Below are 15,241 nucleotides of genomic sequence, written 5' to 3'. Positions count from 1 at the left end.
TAACAAATTGAAAAAAGTAAATGTGCACATCTTACCAATTCCAAAACACTTCTTCTATCATTAAACAAACAAACCCTTCAAAGAAATAAGGTAACCTACCAAATCCTTCTTTTATTTAAACAAAAGTACACTATTACGCATATGCCAAAAAATAAAAAAAAATCTACAGTCCGAATTGGAACAACGAGAGGTTGAGATCAATCTCTTTTTCCATCATCTTCACTTACCCGGGCGTGTGGTCCGACCAATCTGAAGAAGTTAAGTACAAGAAGAGCCAAAAAAGTCAACCAAATCCTGATAAATATCTTTTGGAACGATTATGTTTGGTGCTTTTGTATGGACGAACAAGGTAAGACTTGAATAAAGGACTCTCTGAATTTGACTACTTCAACTTCTTTACAGAGTCCTCTGGAATCTGACTGTGTCCCCACTAACTGCTAAAAAGTCGTCTCCTCCACCATCATTCATCAGCACAACAAATTTACCTTTAGTGGGTTCCAACTTCTCAGATGAAACAGAGGACCAAGTGTGTCTTTGAAATCATTTTTCTAGATCAAGTAGAAGTTAGAGAGACTTGGTAAGCAGAGTGAGAGACAAAACCAGCCTTGAACAAATGGGATGTCGGTAAGAACTTTTCTCCCAATCTTGTCTTGTTTCATTTCCTTTCTTGATATATCTCCCCTTTCTCTTGTCTGTGCATACAATCTCAGGCCCAAGAAGATAGAGGCGCAAACGATACATTGATTGGCTCGTTGTTGAAGTCCATCTCCGAGGTGATCAGATCTTTGGAGTTGTTACAATCGCAAACAACAGGGAGCTTCCTCGAAACTGCATGCTACTTCTATCGAGTCTCGGTGGTGTTAATGGAGATACAGACAGGAGAGAGTTCCATCACATGTCCAACGGATGTGGTTGAGTCACTATCCGAGAGTATAGATGCAGCCAAGCATCTCCTCGAGATGTCTCAAGAAAGCAACAACGGACCAGAACCAAGCATTGAGGCAGGCTTTGGAGGCGTTGTGAAGCAGATTGGTGAAACTCTACAGTCCATACCCGAAGCAATAATCGACGAGGAAGAGTATATAGGAGTGGTTGTCCAGACTCTTTCAAATGAGATGCAGAATGCTAGCATTGGAGGAGATGGTAGTGAGAGTGAGATCTTACAGAAGATTTCTGAGAGGCGGCGGACAGAGGAACTGATGTCAGAGCAAATAGAGACGGATCTCTACCCTAGTGATCCTGAAGTTTCCTACGCAAGTTACCTGAGTGAATCACAACCAGATATAATACCAAGCCAGAGCACATACGTTAGCAGCAGCCAGAGAACGTATCAGAGTGAATCACAACCACAGATACCAGATATAATACCAAGCCAGAGCACATATGTTAGCAGCAGCCAGAGAAAGTATGAAACTCAGAGTGAATCACAATCACAGATAAGCGAGATAACAGATATACCAAGCCAGGGTACATATGTTAGCAGCAGGCAGAGAAAGTATGGAACTCTCAGCGGATCTTTGTCAATGTTACCACAAGTGACACAGTTCATGGAGCCACCGTACCAAGCATTCATCTGCCCGTTGACCAAAGAGATAATGGAAGATCCAGTCACCACGGAGACAGGAGTAACCTGCGAGAGACAAGCAGTAACAGAATGGTTCGATGGATTTAAAGACCAAGATGAGATTAGCTGCCCGGTTACGGGGCAGAAGTTGACGACAACCGGTTTAAGTCCCAATCTCGTATTGAAAACCATCATTGGAGAATGGAAAGTGCGTAACGAGGCGGCGAGAATCAAGGTGGCTCACGCAGCTTTGTCCTTAGGCGGTTCAGAGAGTATGGTTATCGATGCGTTAAGGGATCTTCAAATGACCTGTGAAGGGAAAGAGTACAACAAGGTCAAAGTCCGTGAAGCTGGGATCATTCAGTTGCTTGATAGATACTTAACGTACAGAAGTAAAGATGTGAGGTATGAACTGCTACAATTGTTAAAGACACTTGCAGACGAAGACACTGATGAAGGAAAGGTTTGATCTCTTTCATTTACCTATTAAAGTTGCATCTTAGACACAGCTAGTTCTTGTTTCAATATTTTTCTTTTATATTATCTTTACAGGAAATGATTGTGAATACGATGAATATGTCATGCGTAATCAAATTTTTGGTAAGCAGTCACCAGACTGTAAGACATGCAGCGCTAGTGTTACTGCTTGAGCTTTCGAAATCTCAACATGCATGTGAGAAGATTGGGAATGCTACAGGGGCGATATTGATGTTAGTTACCTCAAAGTATAACGAAGAGTCGGATGCCTTTGCGTCTGAAACAGCAGACCAAATCTTAAAAAATCTAGAGAAGTTCCCTCACAATATCAAGCAGATGGCAGAGAGTGGGCTCTTGGAACCTCTTCTCATTCATCTAGCAGAAGGTAATGAAGCCATTGTGCTATAAAAGCATAACCTGGAGTGAAATGATCAACAATTAATGTATATATTTGGACTTCATCTAAACATTAAGGGATGCATGCAGGGAGTGAAGAGACGCAGGTGATGATGGCTGCATACCTTGTAGAAATTGATATTGGACATGAGAAGAAAATCAATGTAGCTGAGAAGGCTTGCCCTGCGCTCATCAGGCTGGTGCAAAGCGAAAACATGGAGGCAAGGAGAGCAGCTTTCAAAGCTCTTGCTCATATATCACTGTATCACCCCAACAAGCAAATACTTGTAGAAGTAGGCATCATCAAGATCATGGTGGAAGAGATGTTCACCAAGCGGATGTTCAGTGATCTGATGAACTCCAGGAACGAAGCTGCTACAATACTTGCAAACATACTCGAATCAGGGGTCGAACATGAGACCTTTGAGGTGAACACCACAGGCCACACGTTAGGCTCGGATTACTTTGTGTACAACATCATCCAAATGCTCAAGAACTCAACCCCGGATGATCTGAACATTGATTTGATCAGGATTCTCATATCCTTGTCCAAATCACCCAGAGCAATGGCAACTATTGTCTCAGTGATCAAAGAAACCGATGCGAGCTTCGCCATGATAGAACTCATCAACAATCCTCATGAAGAACTGGGGGTTGGAGCCTTGAAGCTTCTCATTGCACTCACACCCTTCATCGGTCACACGCTATCCGAGAGACTGTGTAAAACTAGAGGCCAGCCAGAGAATCTCATCCAGTGCCCAGCGGAAGCAAACCTGATAACGGAGAGACATGCTGTTTCAGCCAAGCTACTCGCTAAACTGCCTCACCAAAACCTGACTCTTAACCTAGCGCTTGTCAACGAGAGCATAGTGTCTGAGATCCTGCATGCAATCCATCTGATTCAGAGAAGTGGAACACGAACAAGCAGATACGCAACTAATTTTCTAGAAGGTCTAGTTGGCATCTTAGTGAGATTCACAACGACACTGTACGAGCCCCAGATGATGTACCTAGCCAAGAACCATGATTTGACATCAGTGTTTGCTGATTTGTTGATGAAAACATCAAGCGACGAAGTTCAAAGGTTATCAGCGACTGGACTAGAACATCTATCATCCACAACTATGACTTTATCAAGGCCACCACCACAAGTTAGGAACACGAAGTTCATGGGATCACTGAGTATGCCTAGGTCCTTCTCACTACGTTCATCTAAAAAGAAGCAGATAGAGACCTGCGCAATCCACAGAGGGGTATGTTCTGCAAAAGCCACTTTCTGCTTGGTTGAAGCAAATGCTGTCACAAAGCTTTTAGCATGTCTGCAGAGTGATAAAACAGAGGTAGTGGAGTCAGCATTATCAGCTATATGCACGCTATTGGACGACAAGGTCGATGTGGAGCAGAGTTTAAGCATGCTGAGTGGAATGAATGCAGTAGAGCTTATTCTAAATGCAGTCAAAGAACACAAGAAAGAGTCACTACTGCAAAAAGCGTTTTGGATGATTGATAAGTTCTTGATTAGAGGTGGACAAAAGTATGCGTTTGGCATATCACAAGACAGGATGCTGTCAGGTATGTTGGTTAGCGCCTTCCATCGTGGAGATGGTAACACAAGGCAGATGGCAGAGAACATCTTGAGGCGTTTGGACAAGATGCCAAGTTTCTCTGTCTATATGACAGAAAAGAATAATGACATGTGAATCCCCCGTAGGGCCTCTGACTATTATATGATTTATTCCTCTCTTTGTATTCACTGTGCATTAAGTTTTCAGTTTGAATGTAATTTTATGTTATGGTCACACACAAATAACAGAGATTTTTTAACTTCAACATCCTCGACTGGTCAGTTTAGAATCCTACTGACATTGTATCAGCATAGATAAAATGAGAAGTCTAGGATCAGAAACCTGAGAACATAATGGAAGTAAAGTGAGATAAGCTTACTTGTTCTTCTTCTTCTTTATATTAATCTGTTCAGGTAGGTGATGGAGCGGCTCCTTTTCCAAGTAATCAGACTTGTAGTTGAACTGAAACTTCCCTCCTATGTTCTGATTTTGTCAGATTCGCAATGGAGAATCATCATGCTTGGCTCTGTGTCAGAAAATTCCAAGATGACAGCCCTACCAGAACGAGAAGTCTCCACATGAGCAAGTTCCATCTTTAAAACGGTGAAGCCTAACAGCATCTCTAACAATTATCTCTCTACCAGTTACTCTGGAGATATGTTTAGTAGCAACGTGGCAATCCACACACACTCTAAGGTTTTTCCCTACTCTAATAGATAGGCCTGAGGGTACAAATATTAACCCAAACGCAATGGCGAGTCTTTCACTGTGATAGTTCAGCATCTTTAATTTAACTGCCTCCTCTACATCATGCTGAACAAAACTAGTATCCGGTTTGTAACCATCTTCTATGATTTTTTTGGTTCAGTTCCTCGAGCTTAGCATATATCTGATCCAAGTAAGGACTTGACTCGTCATCTGCTGCAATTTCCCTTTCCACTTGATCCAGCTGTCCAGGTTCTTTTCTCACTTTCTTCTCTCTCATCTCCCTCCTTAACTGCGCCACACAATCCCATTTTCCTTTAGAAGCATATAGGCTTAATAGTAAGGTATAGCCAGCAGGATGATGAGGATCTAGTTCTATGAGTGACTCAGCCGCAAGTTTACCTATTTCTAAGTTACCTTTGTTTCTACATGCACTGAGTAAAGTGATCCAACCAATCGCATCTGGGGGAAAAGGCATCCCATCTATGAAACTCATGGCTTCCTCTAACCTTCCAGATCGACTGAAGAGATCGATCATGCAAGACTAATGACCATTACTGGGTGTACTATTCCGTATTCATTTGTCATTAACTCAAAATATCTTTGCCCTTTCTCCACTAGCCCTGCTCTACTACAAGCTGATATATCACCGGTCAATGTCACACCATCAGGTTTTAGTCCATGCTGTACCCACGTTTCACAACCTGCACGTGAACTTGCTTCCTCAAACCAACATGCCCGTTGTCGGAACAGAGTTTCAGCATCGTCATCACACTAACCCTAGTCAAAACATTACCAGACCAATCTTCCATCATCGTGTTATAAGCCTTGCCAGCTTCACCCACAAGCCCACTCAAGGAATGAACAGAATACCCGGAGATGAGCAAGTTCTAGGAGACACCTTCACGACCTGGAAGCTTCTTGAAGGTACGTTCCATCCCCGAGAGATGATGCCCGGATTGATAATAGGCCATGAGGAGACTGTTCCAGGAGTAGAGGTTTGGTTGGGGAATTTCGTCGAACACTTCGGCGTGCATTAAGTTGACTTTCGGATTCTCGCGTACACGTGCACGATGACGTGTCCGTGCATCGTTTTCAAGTGGCGGCTTTGGTTTTCTAGCTCCGAACTCAAGCCATCGTTTTCAAGTGTTCGATGCCATTGTCAGTCCTGCTCACTTTATTGGATGTTTTAAACTGGCCGCGGGAAATAAAACTAAGTATATTAGTATCATGGTACTAAATGTTGAAATAATCTAATACCCATTCTGTTTTTTTAAAGAGTCATTTTTATTTTTCTTTTTCATGTTAAATAAAAATAATATTTTAAAAGTTTAATGCAATTACAAAATAGATTGATTTTATAAATAATTTTGTTTATCTTAAATTTATTGGTTAAATATGTGTAATTAATAAAAAGTTAATACATTTCAATCACGTATGAAAATATCGAAATGATACTTTTTTGCGAAACAGAGAGAGCATTATCTAAGGGTTACATTAAGGTCTCCATACATTCTTTCCACCTATCAGCAATAAAGTTTTAAGGTTTTTCACCGGTTCCTGGGTTTAGCATTGAGCAATAAAGTTGTAAGGGAACCGGTGATGGTGGCCTAGTAGCGCTTGAGGGAATTGAGAAACTCAATAAGGTGAATTCGGGTTCTAACTTCACCGGCCACACGGATATGAGTTATTGCTTTCGACTCATTTGAATGACCAGGAGAGGGTCTATCCGTGAGCTGTACCTCCATCCGGGGTTAGGCTTGTGTCATCATTGATCCGGATTTAACCCTCTTTTTTTCCAAAAAAAAAATAAATAAAGTTTTAAGGTTCTTCACCGGTTCTTGGGTTTAGTATTGAAGACTTATCAATTCTTCTTCAATTCCTTCATTTAAGACGACACATATTGTTGCTGTGGTCCATGGTTGGTGAGAGATGTCAATCGTAATGAATAGAGATTAATTAACGGCTCTCTCACATAATGTGCATGAACCAAGGGAAAAATGGCACGTTACATTATTGTGCTTTTATGGTCAACGTCGTCTTATAGATCTTATATAATGAGTGACCCACCAAGGATTTAAAGAAAAATAAAATTATTTTCAATTTTATCAGTTTCATTGTTCAACCTTAACTATATAGTATCAACTGAAGTGAATCTAGTTGGTTTGGAGAACTACACGGTGGGTTTTAGTGAGAACCACGTCGTTACCGTCGGAGGTTGAAGATATCGATTTGATTTACTCGTTTTACCTAAATCTCAAATGCTTATTAGTACTAGTAGTAGTAGTAGTATTCGTTAATACATCATTTATCATTTATCATATAGTACACAGTAAATTAAAAAAAGGAAAAAAAAAAGATTACAAGAATATAACATTTCTATCTAACAGGAAGAAAATCTCATGGCTCAACCTTCATGTTTGAAGATGGAAGAGATGCTGCTGTAAAGCAAAAACAAAAAAAAGACAAATTTTACTTATTGGTAAAAAAAAGGAAAAAACAAGTAAAGAGGTTTAAATTTTTATTTTTTTTAATGTTCACCTGTTGCTGCTGCTGCTGCTGCTGCTGCTTGAGAGTCAGGTGGGACATCACCAGCTCCATAGTTAATCTGTATCACATTTTGAAGATCTCCTTCCCATCCATTTGCTTCCTATTATATATTACAAAAACAGAATCAGACTATGAGCTCATTCTCCAGATTTCAGACCCTGTTGTAGAATACCTGTCGCTTGTATCCACCATTTATGGGAGACAATGGTGAGCTAATGTTCCTTCCCATGCTTGAAAGGGTCTGTTGCATGAATCCATGTGGTAGAGGAGGATAAACCATCGGCATGTTTTGCGGAAACGGTGTTGCAGATGAAGTACCAGCTCTTAGTTGAAGTGCCTGTGTACACACACATATAGTGTTGGTGTTATAAATTGATTAATAAGAAACTTTCAAAAGAAACTCTTACATCTTTGGCAAGAAGACCTTCAAGGTTAAAGTCCATTTGTGGGTTCACAGTTGCTAGTTTCATCGATAAAAACTGTTTTTAAAACAATAAAGAGAAAGCAAATCAATTACAAGAAGCAAGCAACAACACACAAAACAGAAGAGAACATAGTTTGAGAAATGATTAAAATTCTCATACCTCAACTTGGCGTTGCAGAGATTGCACATAGTTTATGATTTCGTCAAGCATAACTGCCTTTCCAGTCACCTGAAAACTCAAAACACACACATAAGCTTTGCTTCACTTCTTACACATCAGCATGTAAGAAAGACTCTTACCTTGTTGCAGCCCGGTACAAGATCTTGAAGAAACTTCATCCTCTCACTGATTTTTTCTCTCCTCACCTAAAAACCACAAAACAAAGTAATTATAAGAGAATGCTTCCTCATATTCAACTTCCCAAGAGGGGTTGAAAGAAACTATACTCTTTCAGCAAGACTGTGGCTGTTTGTGGCCTGGCCTCTACGTGCACGCACATGAATATAACCATCTTTAGGATCAGACGTTTGTTTCCCACTGTTTGTTTTGTTCCCCTGTGATTTTGGACTCTGCTCATCATTCCTCTTTTTATCACCATTGTTGTCTGCTTCTTCCTCAGATTGCTGAGATCTGTGTGACTGTCCTGCTTCAGAACTCTACACAACAGATAATACATCACCAAAAACGTTAAGACAAGAGAGGACCAAATCAAAAAGAGTAAAAAAACTCACCTGTCTGTTTCTTTTTCTCTTCTTTGAGTCAAAGCCTTTAGAAGAAGCCTCCCCACCTTTCTGACCATTACCACCACCACCACCACTAGACTGAGTATCCTCAGACACATTACCAGAGCCAGGAACATTCTGTTTATTACCTTGTTCACTAGATCTAACAACATTACTCTCTTTCATCGCTGCAGATGCATCATTGTGAGCTACACCAACATTACTTGGAAGAAACAAACCAATCGACTCAGTAGGATTCCCAAGTGGCTGCTGCTGCTGCTGCTGCTGATGGTGGTGATTCATCATATCACTAAAACTCCCACCGCTAAAGAGCGAAAACCTCGCCGCACGCTCAATGAACCCTGAATCAGCAGGGAACTGAGCCATACTCGGAGGAGGCAGGAAGCTACTAGCATTAGGCAAGAACATCCCGTTGCCTTTAGGAGGCAACAGGTTCCAACCCATCTCAAGAGATCTATCCATATTATTATTACCCCTAAAGGAAGACGAAGAAGAAGAGGCATTATTAACACCGTTGAAACCACCATACCCTACAGCTTGAACGTTTGTTGGATCATACCAGAGAGTCTGCCCAAACGAATCCATCATCTGATTCTCAGGAGGGTATGAATCGTTTGGTGCAGAGACTTGATTAGAGCCAGAGACTCTCCAATCTGGAGGTGGATTATTATTATTAGCAGACTCATCATCATAGTTTGCAGTTGTGTCACCGTTCCTCAACTCATCTTTCTCACTTACATCCATCTCTCTCTCCTAACAGCTATCAGAAAGAAAAGAAAAAAAGACACTAAACCCAAAACCCAACTCCAGGATCAATCAACTTCAGACAGCTACAAAACAAAAGAAGTTCCCACAGAAACACAACTACTTTGGTCTTTAGAGCTGCAAAATCCACCTGTAAGAAAACGAATTGATTCAATTAAAGAAAGAACAAAAAAAACAAAGATTTGTTTCGTAAGAAACCCTAGAAGAAGAAAAAAACAGAGGTTTGATAAAACCCTAGACCAGATTTTAAGCAGGTGATGAGGCTAAGAAAAAATACCCATTTTTGCAGAATCTATTGCCACTTTCTGTTCAAAAGCTTCAAACTTTTCCTCAATTTCTCGCCAAAGAAAACTTTATTGAAATGGGTCCTTTGGTCAGATGACAAAACCCTTTTTCTCTGTTCTTCAAGCTGCAGAGAGAGAGAGAGAGAGAGAGAGAGCAAATGAGTGGCTTTTTAGAAGAAAGGGGAAAGAGAGAAAGAAAGAAAATAAAAAATCTTAAAAAAAAGGTTGTGGATTTATATCCCACGCTTGCATAAAAATAAGAGCTTTTTGATCATTTAACATAAACACCGCCATTGCCAATGCCAAGCATCCTCCTATACATTAAAAGAGAAGTCATTTTAGTGATTTTTGCTTAGGTGGCATTCATAGAGAGCTTCTAGGATTAATTCTCTTAATCTTATTGGTTAAATTTTTGATAATTTCTTTTTCATTTATTTTTTATAATCGACCAAACATTACCAAATTTGAATCCATATAATTAATACAGTCTTATTAATATAGTATATTTGATCGACACAAACATTACCAAATTTGAATCCATATAATTAATACGTTCTTAACAATGACATACTTTATGGATAAGGCATTCATATTAGAAATTTGGAAAGCTTCTCAAATATAGAAATTATAGAAAGATTAATAATATTTTATTTCTTACTTTTAATATTTATAAACTATAAAATATAATGAACGAAATTTTATATAAGATAATTATAATAGTTTTATACTCTACTTGATGAATTGTATTCGAATATAATTATATAATAATTATTTTAAATATTAAAAAATCCAAATTTTTTTTAACATTATTTTTAGATTATTTATCGTTGTTTAAAGAATAAATTTATCAGAATTTTAAAATAATTTACAGAATGTTATAAATTATTTATAAAAAATAAATTTACTATATATTGATTGAGAAGTCACATAAGTGATTTTTATTACGTGTCGATCATAAATGAACTCTTAATTATTATAATTTTATTGGCCGATAATTTTTAATTTTATTTATTATAATCTTTCTATATATTAAAAGAAAGTACATTTGCCAGCTGGCACTCTCACAGCCTTTCTCATAAGAATTCTATCGATTCTATTGGTTGATTTTTTAGAATTTCTTTTTGATTTATTTTTTCCATCGACACTACTAAAAAGGGAAGCCCTCTAAATACTTACCTTATTTTGTAATTTCGATATATCATTTAATTCATCGATCCCACTATAATAGAAAAGTACCATTGAATACTAATTGCAAGGAAAAAAATAATTTAATGACCAATTAACATCACTTTTCAAATGAGTTACATAATATTATTTATAACTATTTATGGTAACTAATTGTCGAAAGTATGATATAAAGCCATTTTATTAATTCAAATAAATATTTTAGATTCCAAATGGTTTACATAATATTATTAATAACTATTTATGGTAACTAATTGTCGAAAATATGGTATATAAAGTCATTTTATCAATTCAAATAAATATTTTGGTTTATTATTTTATGTAGTCTATAGATATATAAGAATATAAAGTCATTTTATCAAATCAAATAATTTATTTTAATTCATTGATCCCCCTATAAAAGGAAAGTAACATTGAATACTAATTGAAAAGGAAAAAATAATTTAATTCCCCTATTAACATTACTCGCGCAAAAAATATTAGTTAATACATGTAATAATTAGTTTCCTTATTACAAATGGAAAGAATTCTGTTGATCTTATTGATTGATTTTTTAGAATTTATTTTTCGATTTATTTTAATCATCGACATTACTAAAAACGAAATCACTTTAATACTTAACTTTTGTGTTTTCTCGATTCAAAGAACATCTTTTTGCGATCATTTCTCTGTTTAACTCATTAAATACTCACTAAATATTTTAGATCTCAGAGAAACAAAATTAATTGACAAGATATTTTCTCTACTAAAATCATGCGTTTAAAACTTAATATTTATGGCGAGACTTGTCAACCAAAATTCTTGTACAATCTATTCACGAGATATTCTCCTTTAGCTTTATCAAGAAGACTAGATTTTGACCCGCGCTTTGGAAGCGCGGAATATTTTACGATGAAAAATTTCACTAATAATTTAACAAATATTTTGGTAATTTTTAAAGAGTGTGTATTTAAAATATTTTTGCATTTAAATCAGTGTTTTTAAATTCAACCCGATTGTGATTATACCGGTTAATCCGGAGATCTGACAATTCAATTTAGGTTTTTAAAATATACATATTAAAAAAATCACTAAAACCCGAAACTAACCGATTGAACTGATGGATGATCGATATGTAATCTAATTGGATTTAAATTGTAATAGTTTCATAATTTGTAATCTTATAATCCAAATTTTAAAGTTTATTATTTTTCAATTTATGAAATTATAACGTTTCTACAAAATTTTAAAGAGAAAATGATATATATAAAATAACTAAGATTAATTATTGTATTGTTTGGAAACATTGATAGTAGTATAAAAATATATTGTTTGGAAACATTGATAGTAGTATAAAGAAATAAATATATTGTTTGGAAACATGGATAGTAGTATAAAGAAAGGAACATTAGTGATTTAATGTAGGTTTAACTATAAAGTATAAAAGTGTATTTAATTTAAAAACTTACAAAATAAATGTTAGGTCCAACATAATGTTTCTGTTTTAATAAGATAGATATTCCAAAAATAATATTGCGTTATAAATATAAGATTTATTGAGAATTTATTAAAAAATTATACTTCTTAGCTTATCATGCAAGCTAAATCAATGAGAAGCGTCCATCAATTTACTATAAATAAGACATCCACAGTAGAAGAAACGAAATCATTGAACTTTGTATTCTGAACTTTTAATGTTAATAATGTTCTGAATTTTTTTTTTTCTTATTTTAGAACATTAAGCTTTTATATTTCATGAGAGCTGATTTTTCTTTTGGTTTATATGCAGATACTTTATTATGACGATTTATCCACTGAAGCTATATATCGATTTGATTGTACACCTCTTTGATATATCATTTCGATAACATCTTTGTTCCTCAATCTGGTAAAAAAAGTTTACTCAATTTGATAACATCTCTCAGTTATATCATTTCAATAGCATCTTTTTTGTGTTGCGAATACTTTTTTTTTATTAGTAGAATTATATTATTGTTTAGAATTATAAGCTTATATATATACATATTGTTTTTTGGTTTAGAATTATATTTCAGACCTCTAAGAGTTCACCATTCGGTCCTGCAAAAGATGTGCGCTTAGAATGGTATTTTCTCTATTGTACATCAAAATTGGATAATCACATTATATTTTTAAATATTAGTAGGATGGTATTTTCTCTACTGAAATAATATCTTATTTCCTAATCTCATGCTTTAATATTTAAATTGTAAGGGTAATATTTTTAAATTAAATCATTAGTGTAAACTATTCCCGATATATTCTCTTTTTTATTTTTAAAATGTAATTTTAATAACAACTAGAGCTTGACCCGTGCGTCCGCACGGATTGTTATTTTCATTTTTATATAAATGAATATTATTTAAATGTTTATTAGTTTATATTTTAAATATTTATCATATTTTAAATATTTTATAAATACAACAAAGAAAATAGTGAGCCGTGCCCGCTACTAAACTTTTGACAAAATATTGACCTATTGATATGTTTGAATAATATTTCTTTTTAACATGAAATTATTTTTCAAATGTAATAAAAATTTTAAATATTTTGATCAGATATTACGGTGAGGTTTAGATACATTAGAAAAAATATTTGGTTATAAACATTAAACATTGTTATACAAAGATATTTAAATTTTCTTGTTGAAAATAATTTATAGTAACTGAAATGATTAAACGTATATGTTAGAAATTTTTGAAATATATATAATCTTAAGTGAGATTAAATTATATTAAAAATAATATTCACTTACAAATATTTCATATTGTTCTATAAGTTGTTTAAAGATATTTAAATCTTAGCATATATAAATTTTATTGTTCAATAATTAATGCTAAGTTAAACATATATTTTAGGAATATTCATAATATTGTTTAATATCTAATTTAAACTTGATTTTTGTTCAAAATAATTAATGGTAACATTATCCAAGTTTTATATAGTTAAAATCGATATTAAATTTGAATATCCCTAAAAATTAGTTAATTGGTTTAAGGAAATATATTAAATACGAAAATTAAGTTAAGTTTGATTTAGGAAATAGTTTAATAAATAGGAAAAAAAATGATTCATTAAAGATAGATTCATTTAATTACTTCAGTGGCATGTCATTGTAAACAAGTTTGAAAACTTAGGGATATTTTATATTTGTACTTCTGTTTTAATAATATAAGATATATTCCATAAATAATCCTAACTTATAGGTAGATAAATTTTAAAGTTAATTTGAGAATATTCTGGAACATAGCTTATTGTGAAAGTTAAATATTTTAGTAAAGTCTAGCATTTTACTTACCTTTTGTGTTTTCTCGATTCAAAGAACATCTTTTTGAGACTCTTTCTGTGTTTAATTCATTAAATACCTACTAAATATTTTAGATGTCAGAGAAACGAAATTAATTGACAAAATATTTTCTCTCCAAAAATCATGCATTTAAAACTTAATATTTATGGTGATACTTGTCAACCAAAATTCTGGTGCAATCTATTCACGAGATGTTCTCCTTTAGCTTTATCAACAAGATATTCCAAAAATAAAATTACCTTATGAGTAAGATTTATTGAGAATTTATTAAAGAATATTTTAAATAAATCTAACTTGCGCAAGAAGAGTAATATTTAATTCAAATCAGCTTATGATATTGTAGATTTAATAACTTTCTTTATTCAATTTAAATATTTATTATGAAAAATTAATATTTTCTGCTTTTCCTTCTAAACATGTATTATACTTTATAATTGCTTATTATTTATAGTTACAATAGCATACTAATGAGATGAACCTTTTCTTTTGCAGGTCATGATGTTGCAGTCATTAGGTGATATTTCCTCAGGTTCTTTGATTTTTCAGGAACTCCTTTGTCTAAAAGAAAAAGCCAAGAAGATCATGACAGTAGTCTTGAAGATCAACACTATGTCATTTAACAGTTATATTATTACTTGTTTATTATTTAGTTCTCACAATTTGCCTTGACTGAAAAATATGTCCATATTTATCACATTAATGATGATTGCAACATCACGTAACATATATTCATCATATTTAATTCAAAAGATTGATTGGTAATAATTAAAAATGATTTATGTTAACACATTAAATTCAAAAAAATCTAGATAGCAATAAAAAATGTAATAAATTGTACGAATATAATATTTGATACTAACTTATCGTGCAACCATATCAACACTGTTGTATATACATATATATATATATATATATATATCTTACATTTTTTTATGGTCTACATTTAAAGTTGCTTATTATTTTCAAAACTTAATCTAATGACATTTTTTAGAAAAAAAATATAAATTCTTCTGTTATCCGGAAGGACGATGATGAAGAAAATATTGAAACTATTAAAGAAGCATGTTATTGGGCATCAGCAAAAAAGATCTACGCAAGTTGTTTTGTATCCTATTGCTAACACATAGTATCACAAATCCAGAAAACGTTTGCAATTGCTACTTGGGAAAAACTCACAAGATATATTATGCAACCAAAGAAAAGGTACGGATAAACCAAGTTAGCTTATGTTTTTATCAAAATAAAATGTTAATAGATCAAATTAACTTTTACATGTTC

At 34.3% G+C, this 15,241-nt stretch overlaps 2 protein-coding genes and 1 pseudogene across 5 annotated transcripts; 1 reads left to right on the top strand and 2 right to left on the bottom strand.

Moving 5' to 3' along the window:
- The first annotated feature begins 21 nt into the window (after positions 1–21).
- LOC108823546 (putative U-box domain-containing protein 42) lies at positions 22–4,267 on the top strand. Its single transcript, XM_018596777.2, has 4 exons — positions 22–624; positions 711–2,027; positions 2,117–2,426; positions 2,528–4,267. The coding sequence occupies exons 1-4, from the start codon at positions 619–621 to the stop codon at positions 4,135–4,137; spliced, it is 3,243 nt and encodes a 1,080-aa protein (XP_018452279.2). The 5' UTR covers positions 22–618; the 3' UTR covers positions 4,138–4,267.
- On the bottom strand, positions 3,633–5,744 carry LOC108823547 (putative pentatricopeptide repeat-containing protein At1g68930; annotated as a pseudogene).
- Positions 5,745–6,997: 1,253 nt separating this feature from the next.
- Positions 6,998–9,709, bottom strand: LOC108823287 (transcription factor bHLH49). 4 transcript variants are annotated; one of them, XM_018596460.2, is made up of 10 exons: positions 9,468–9,709; positions 8,985–9,320; positions 8,414–8,900; positions 8,129–8,338; positions 7,982–8,047; positions 7,842–7,910; positions 7,665–7,736; positions 7,430–7,594; positions 7,249–7,357; positions 6,998–7,148 (listed from the first exon to the last, which is right to left on the bottom strand). In XM_018596460.2, exons 2-10 carry the CDS (start codon positions 9,167–9,169, stop codon positions 7,108–7,110), a joined length of 1,404 nt encoding a protein of 467 aa, XP_018451962.1. In that variant the 5' UTR covers positions 9,170–9,320; positions 9,468–9,709; the 3' UTR covers positions 6,998–7,107. The 4 variants fall into 4 exon arrangements, with proteins under 4 accessions (XP_018451962.1, XP_018451958.1, XP_018451959.1 ...); XM_018596456.2 differs by having other exon boundaries at positions 8,414–9,320; XM_018596457.2 differs by having other exon boundaries at positions 6,998–7,145; positions 8,414–9,320.
- Between the last annotated feature and the right edge of the window lie 5,532 nt (positions 9,710–15,241).

The sequence above is a fragment of the Raphanus sativus genome, chromosome 9 (genome assembly GCF_000801105.2).
Source record: "Raphanus sativus cultivar WK10039 chromosome 9, ASM80110v3, whole genome shotgun sequence".
NCBI classification, from domain to species: domain Eukaryota; kingdom Viridiplantae; phylum Streptophyta; class Magnoliopsida; order Brassicales; family Brassicaceae; genus Raphanus; species Raphanus sativus.
This window is presented reverse-complemented; position numbering and strand designations above follow the sequence as displayed.

Bases quoted from the DNA above. Each gene is read 5' to 3' on its own strand.
- LOC108823546 (XM_018596777.2), top strand. The intron at 2,028-2,116 runs GTTTGATCTCTT...TTATCTTTACAG, and splicing joins AAGACACTGATGAAGGAAAG to GAAATGATTGTGAATACGAT. The intron at 2,427-2,527 runs GTAATGAAGCCA...GGATGCATGCAG, and splicing joins TCTCATTCATCTAGCAGAAG to GGAGTGAAGAGACGCAGGTG.
- LOC108823287 (XM_018596456.2), bottom strand. From the start codon at position 9,169: ATGGATGTAAGTGAGAAAGATGAGTTGAGGAACGGTGACACAACTGCA. The intron at 8,048-8,128 runs GTATAGTTTCTT...TGTGGTTTTTAG, and splicing joins GCCACAGTCTTGCTGAAAGA to GTGAGGAGAGAAAAAATCAG. The intron at 7,358-7,429 runs GTATTCTACAAC...AATATATAATAG, and splicing joins ATGGTGGATACAAGCGACAG to GAAGCAAATGGATGGGAAGG.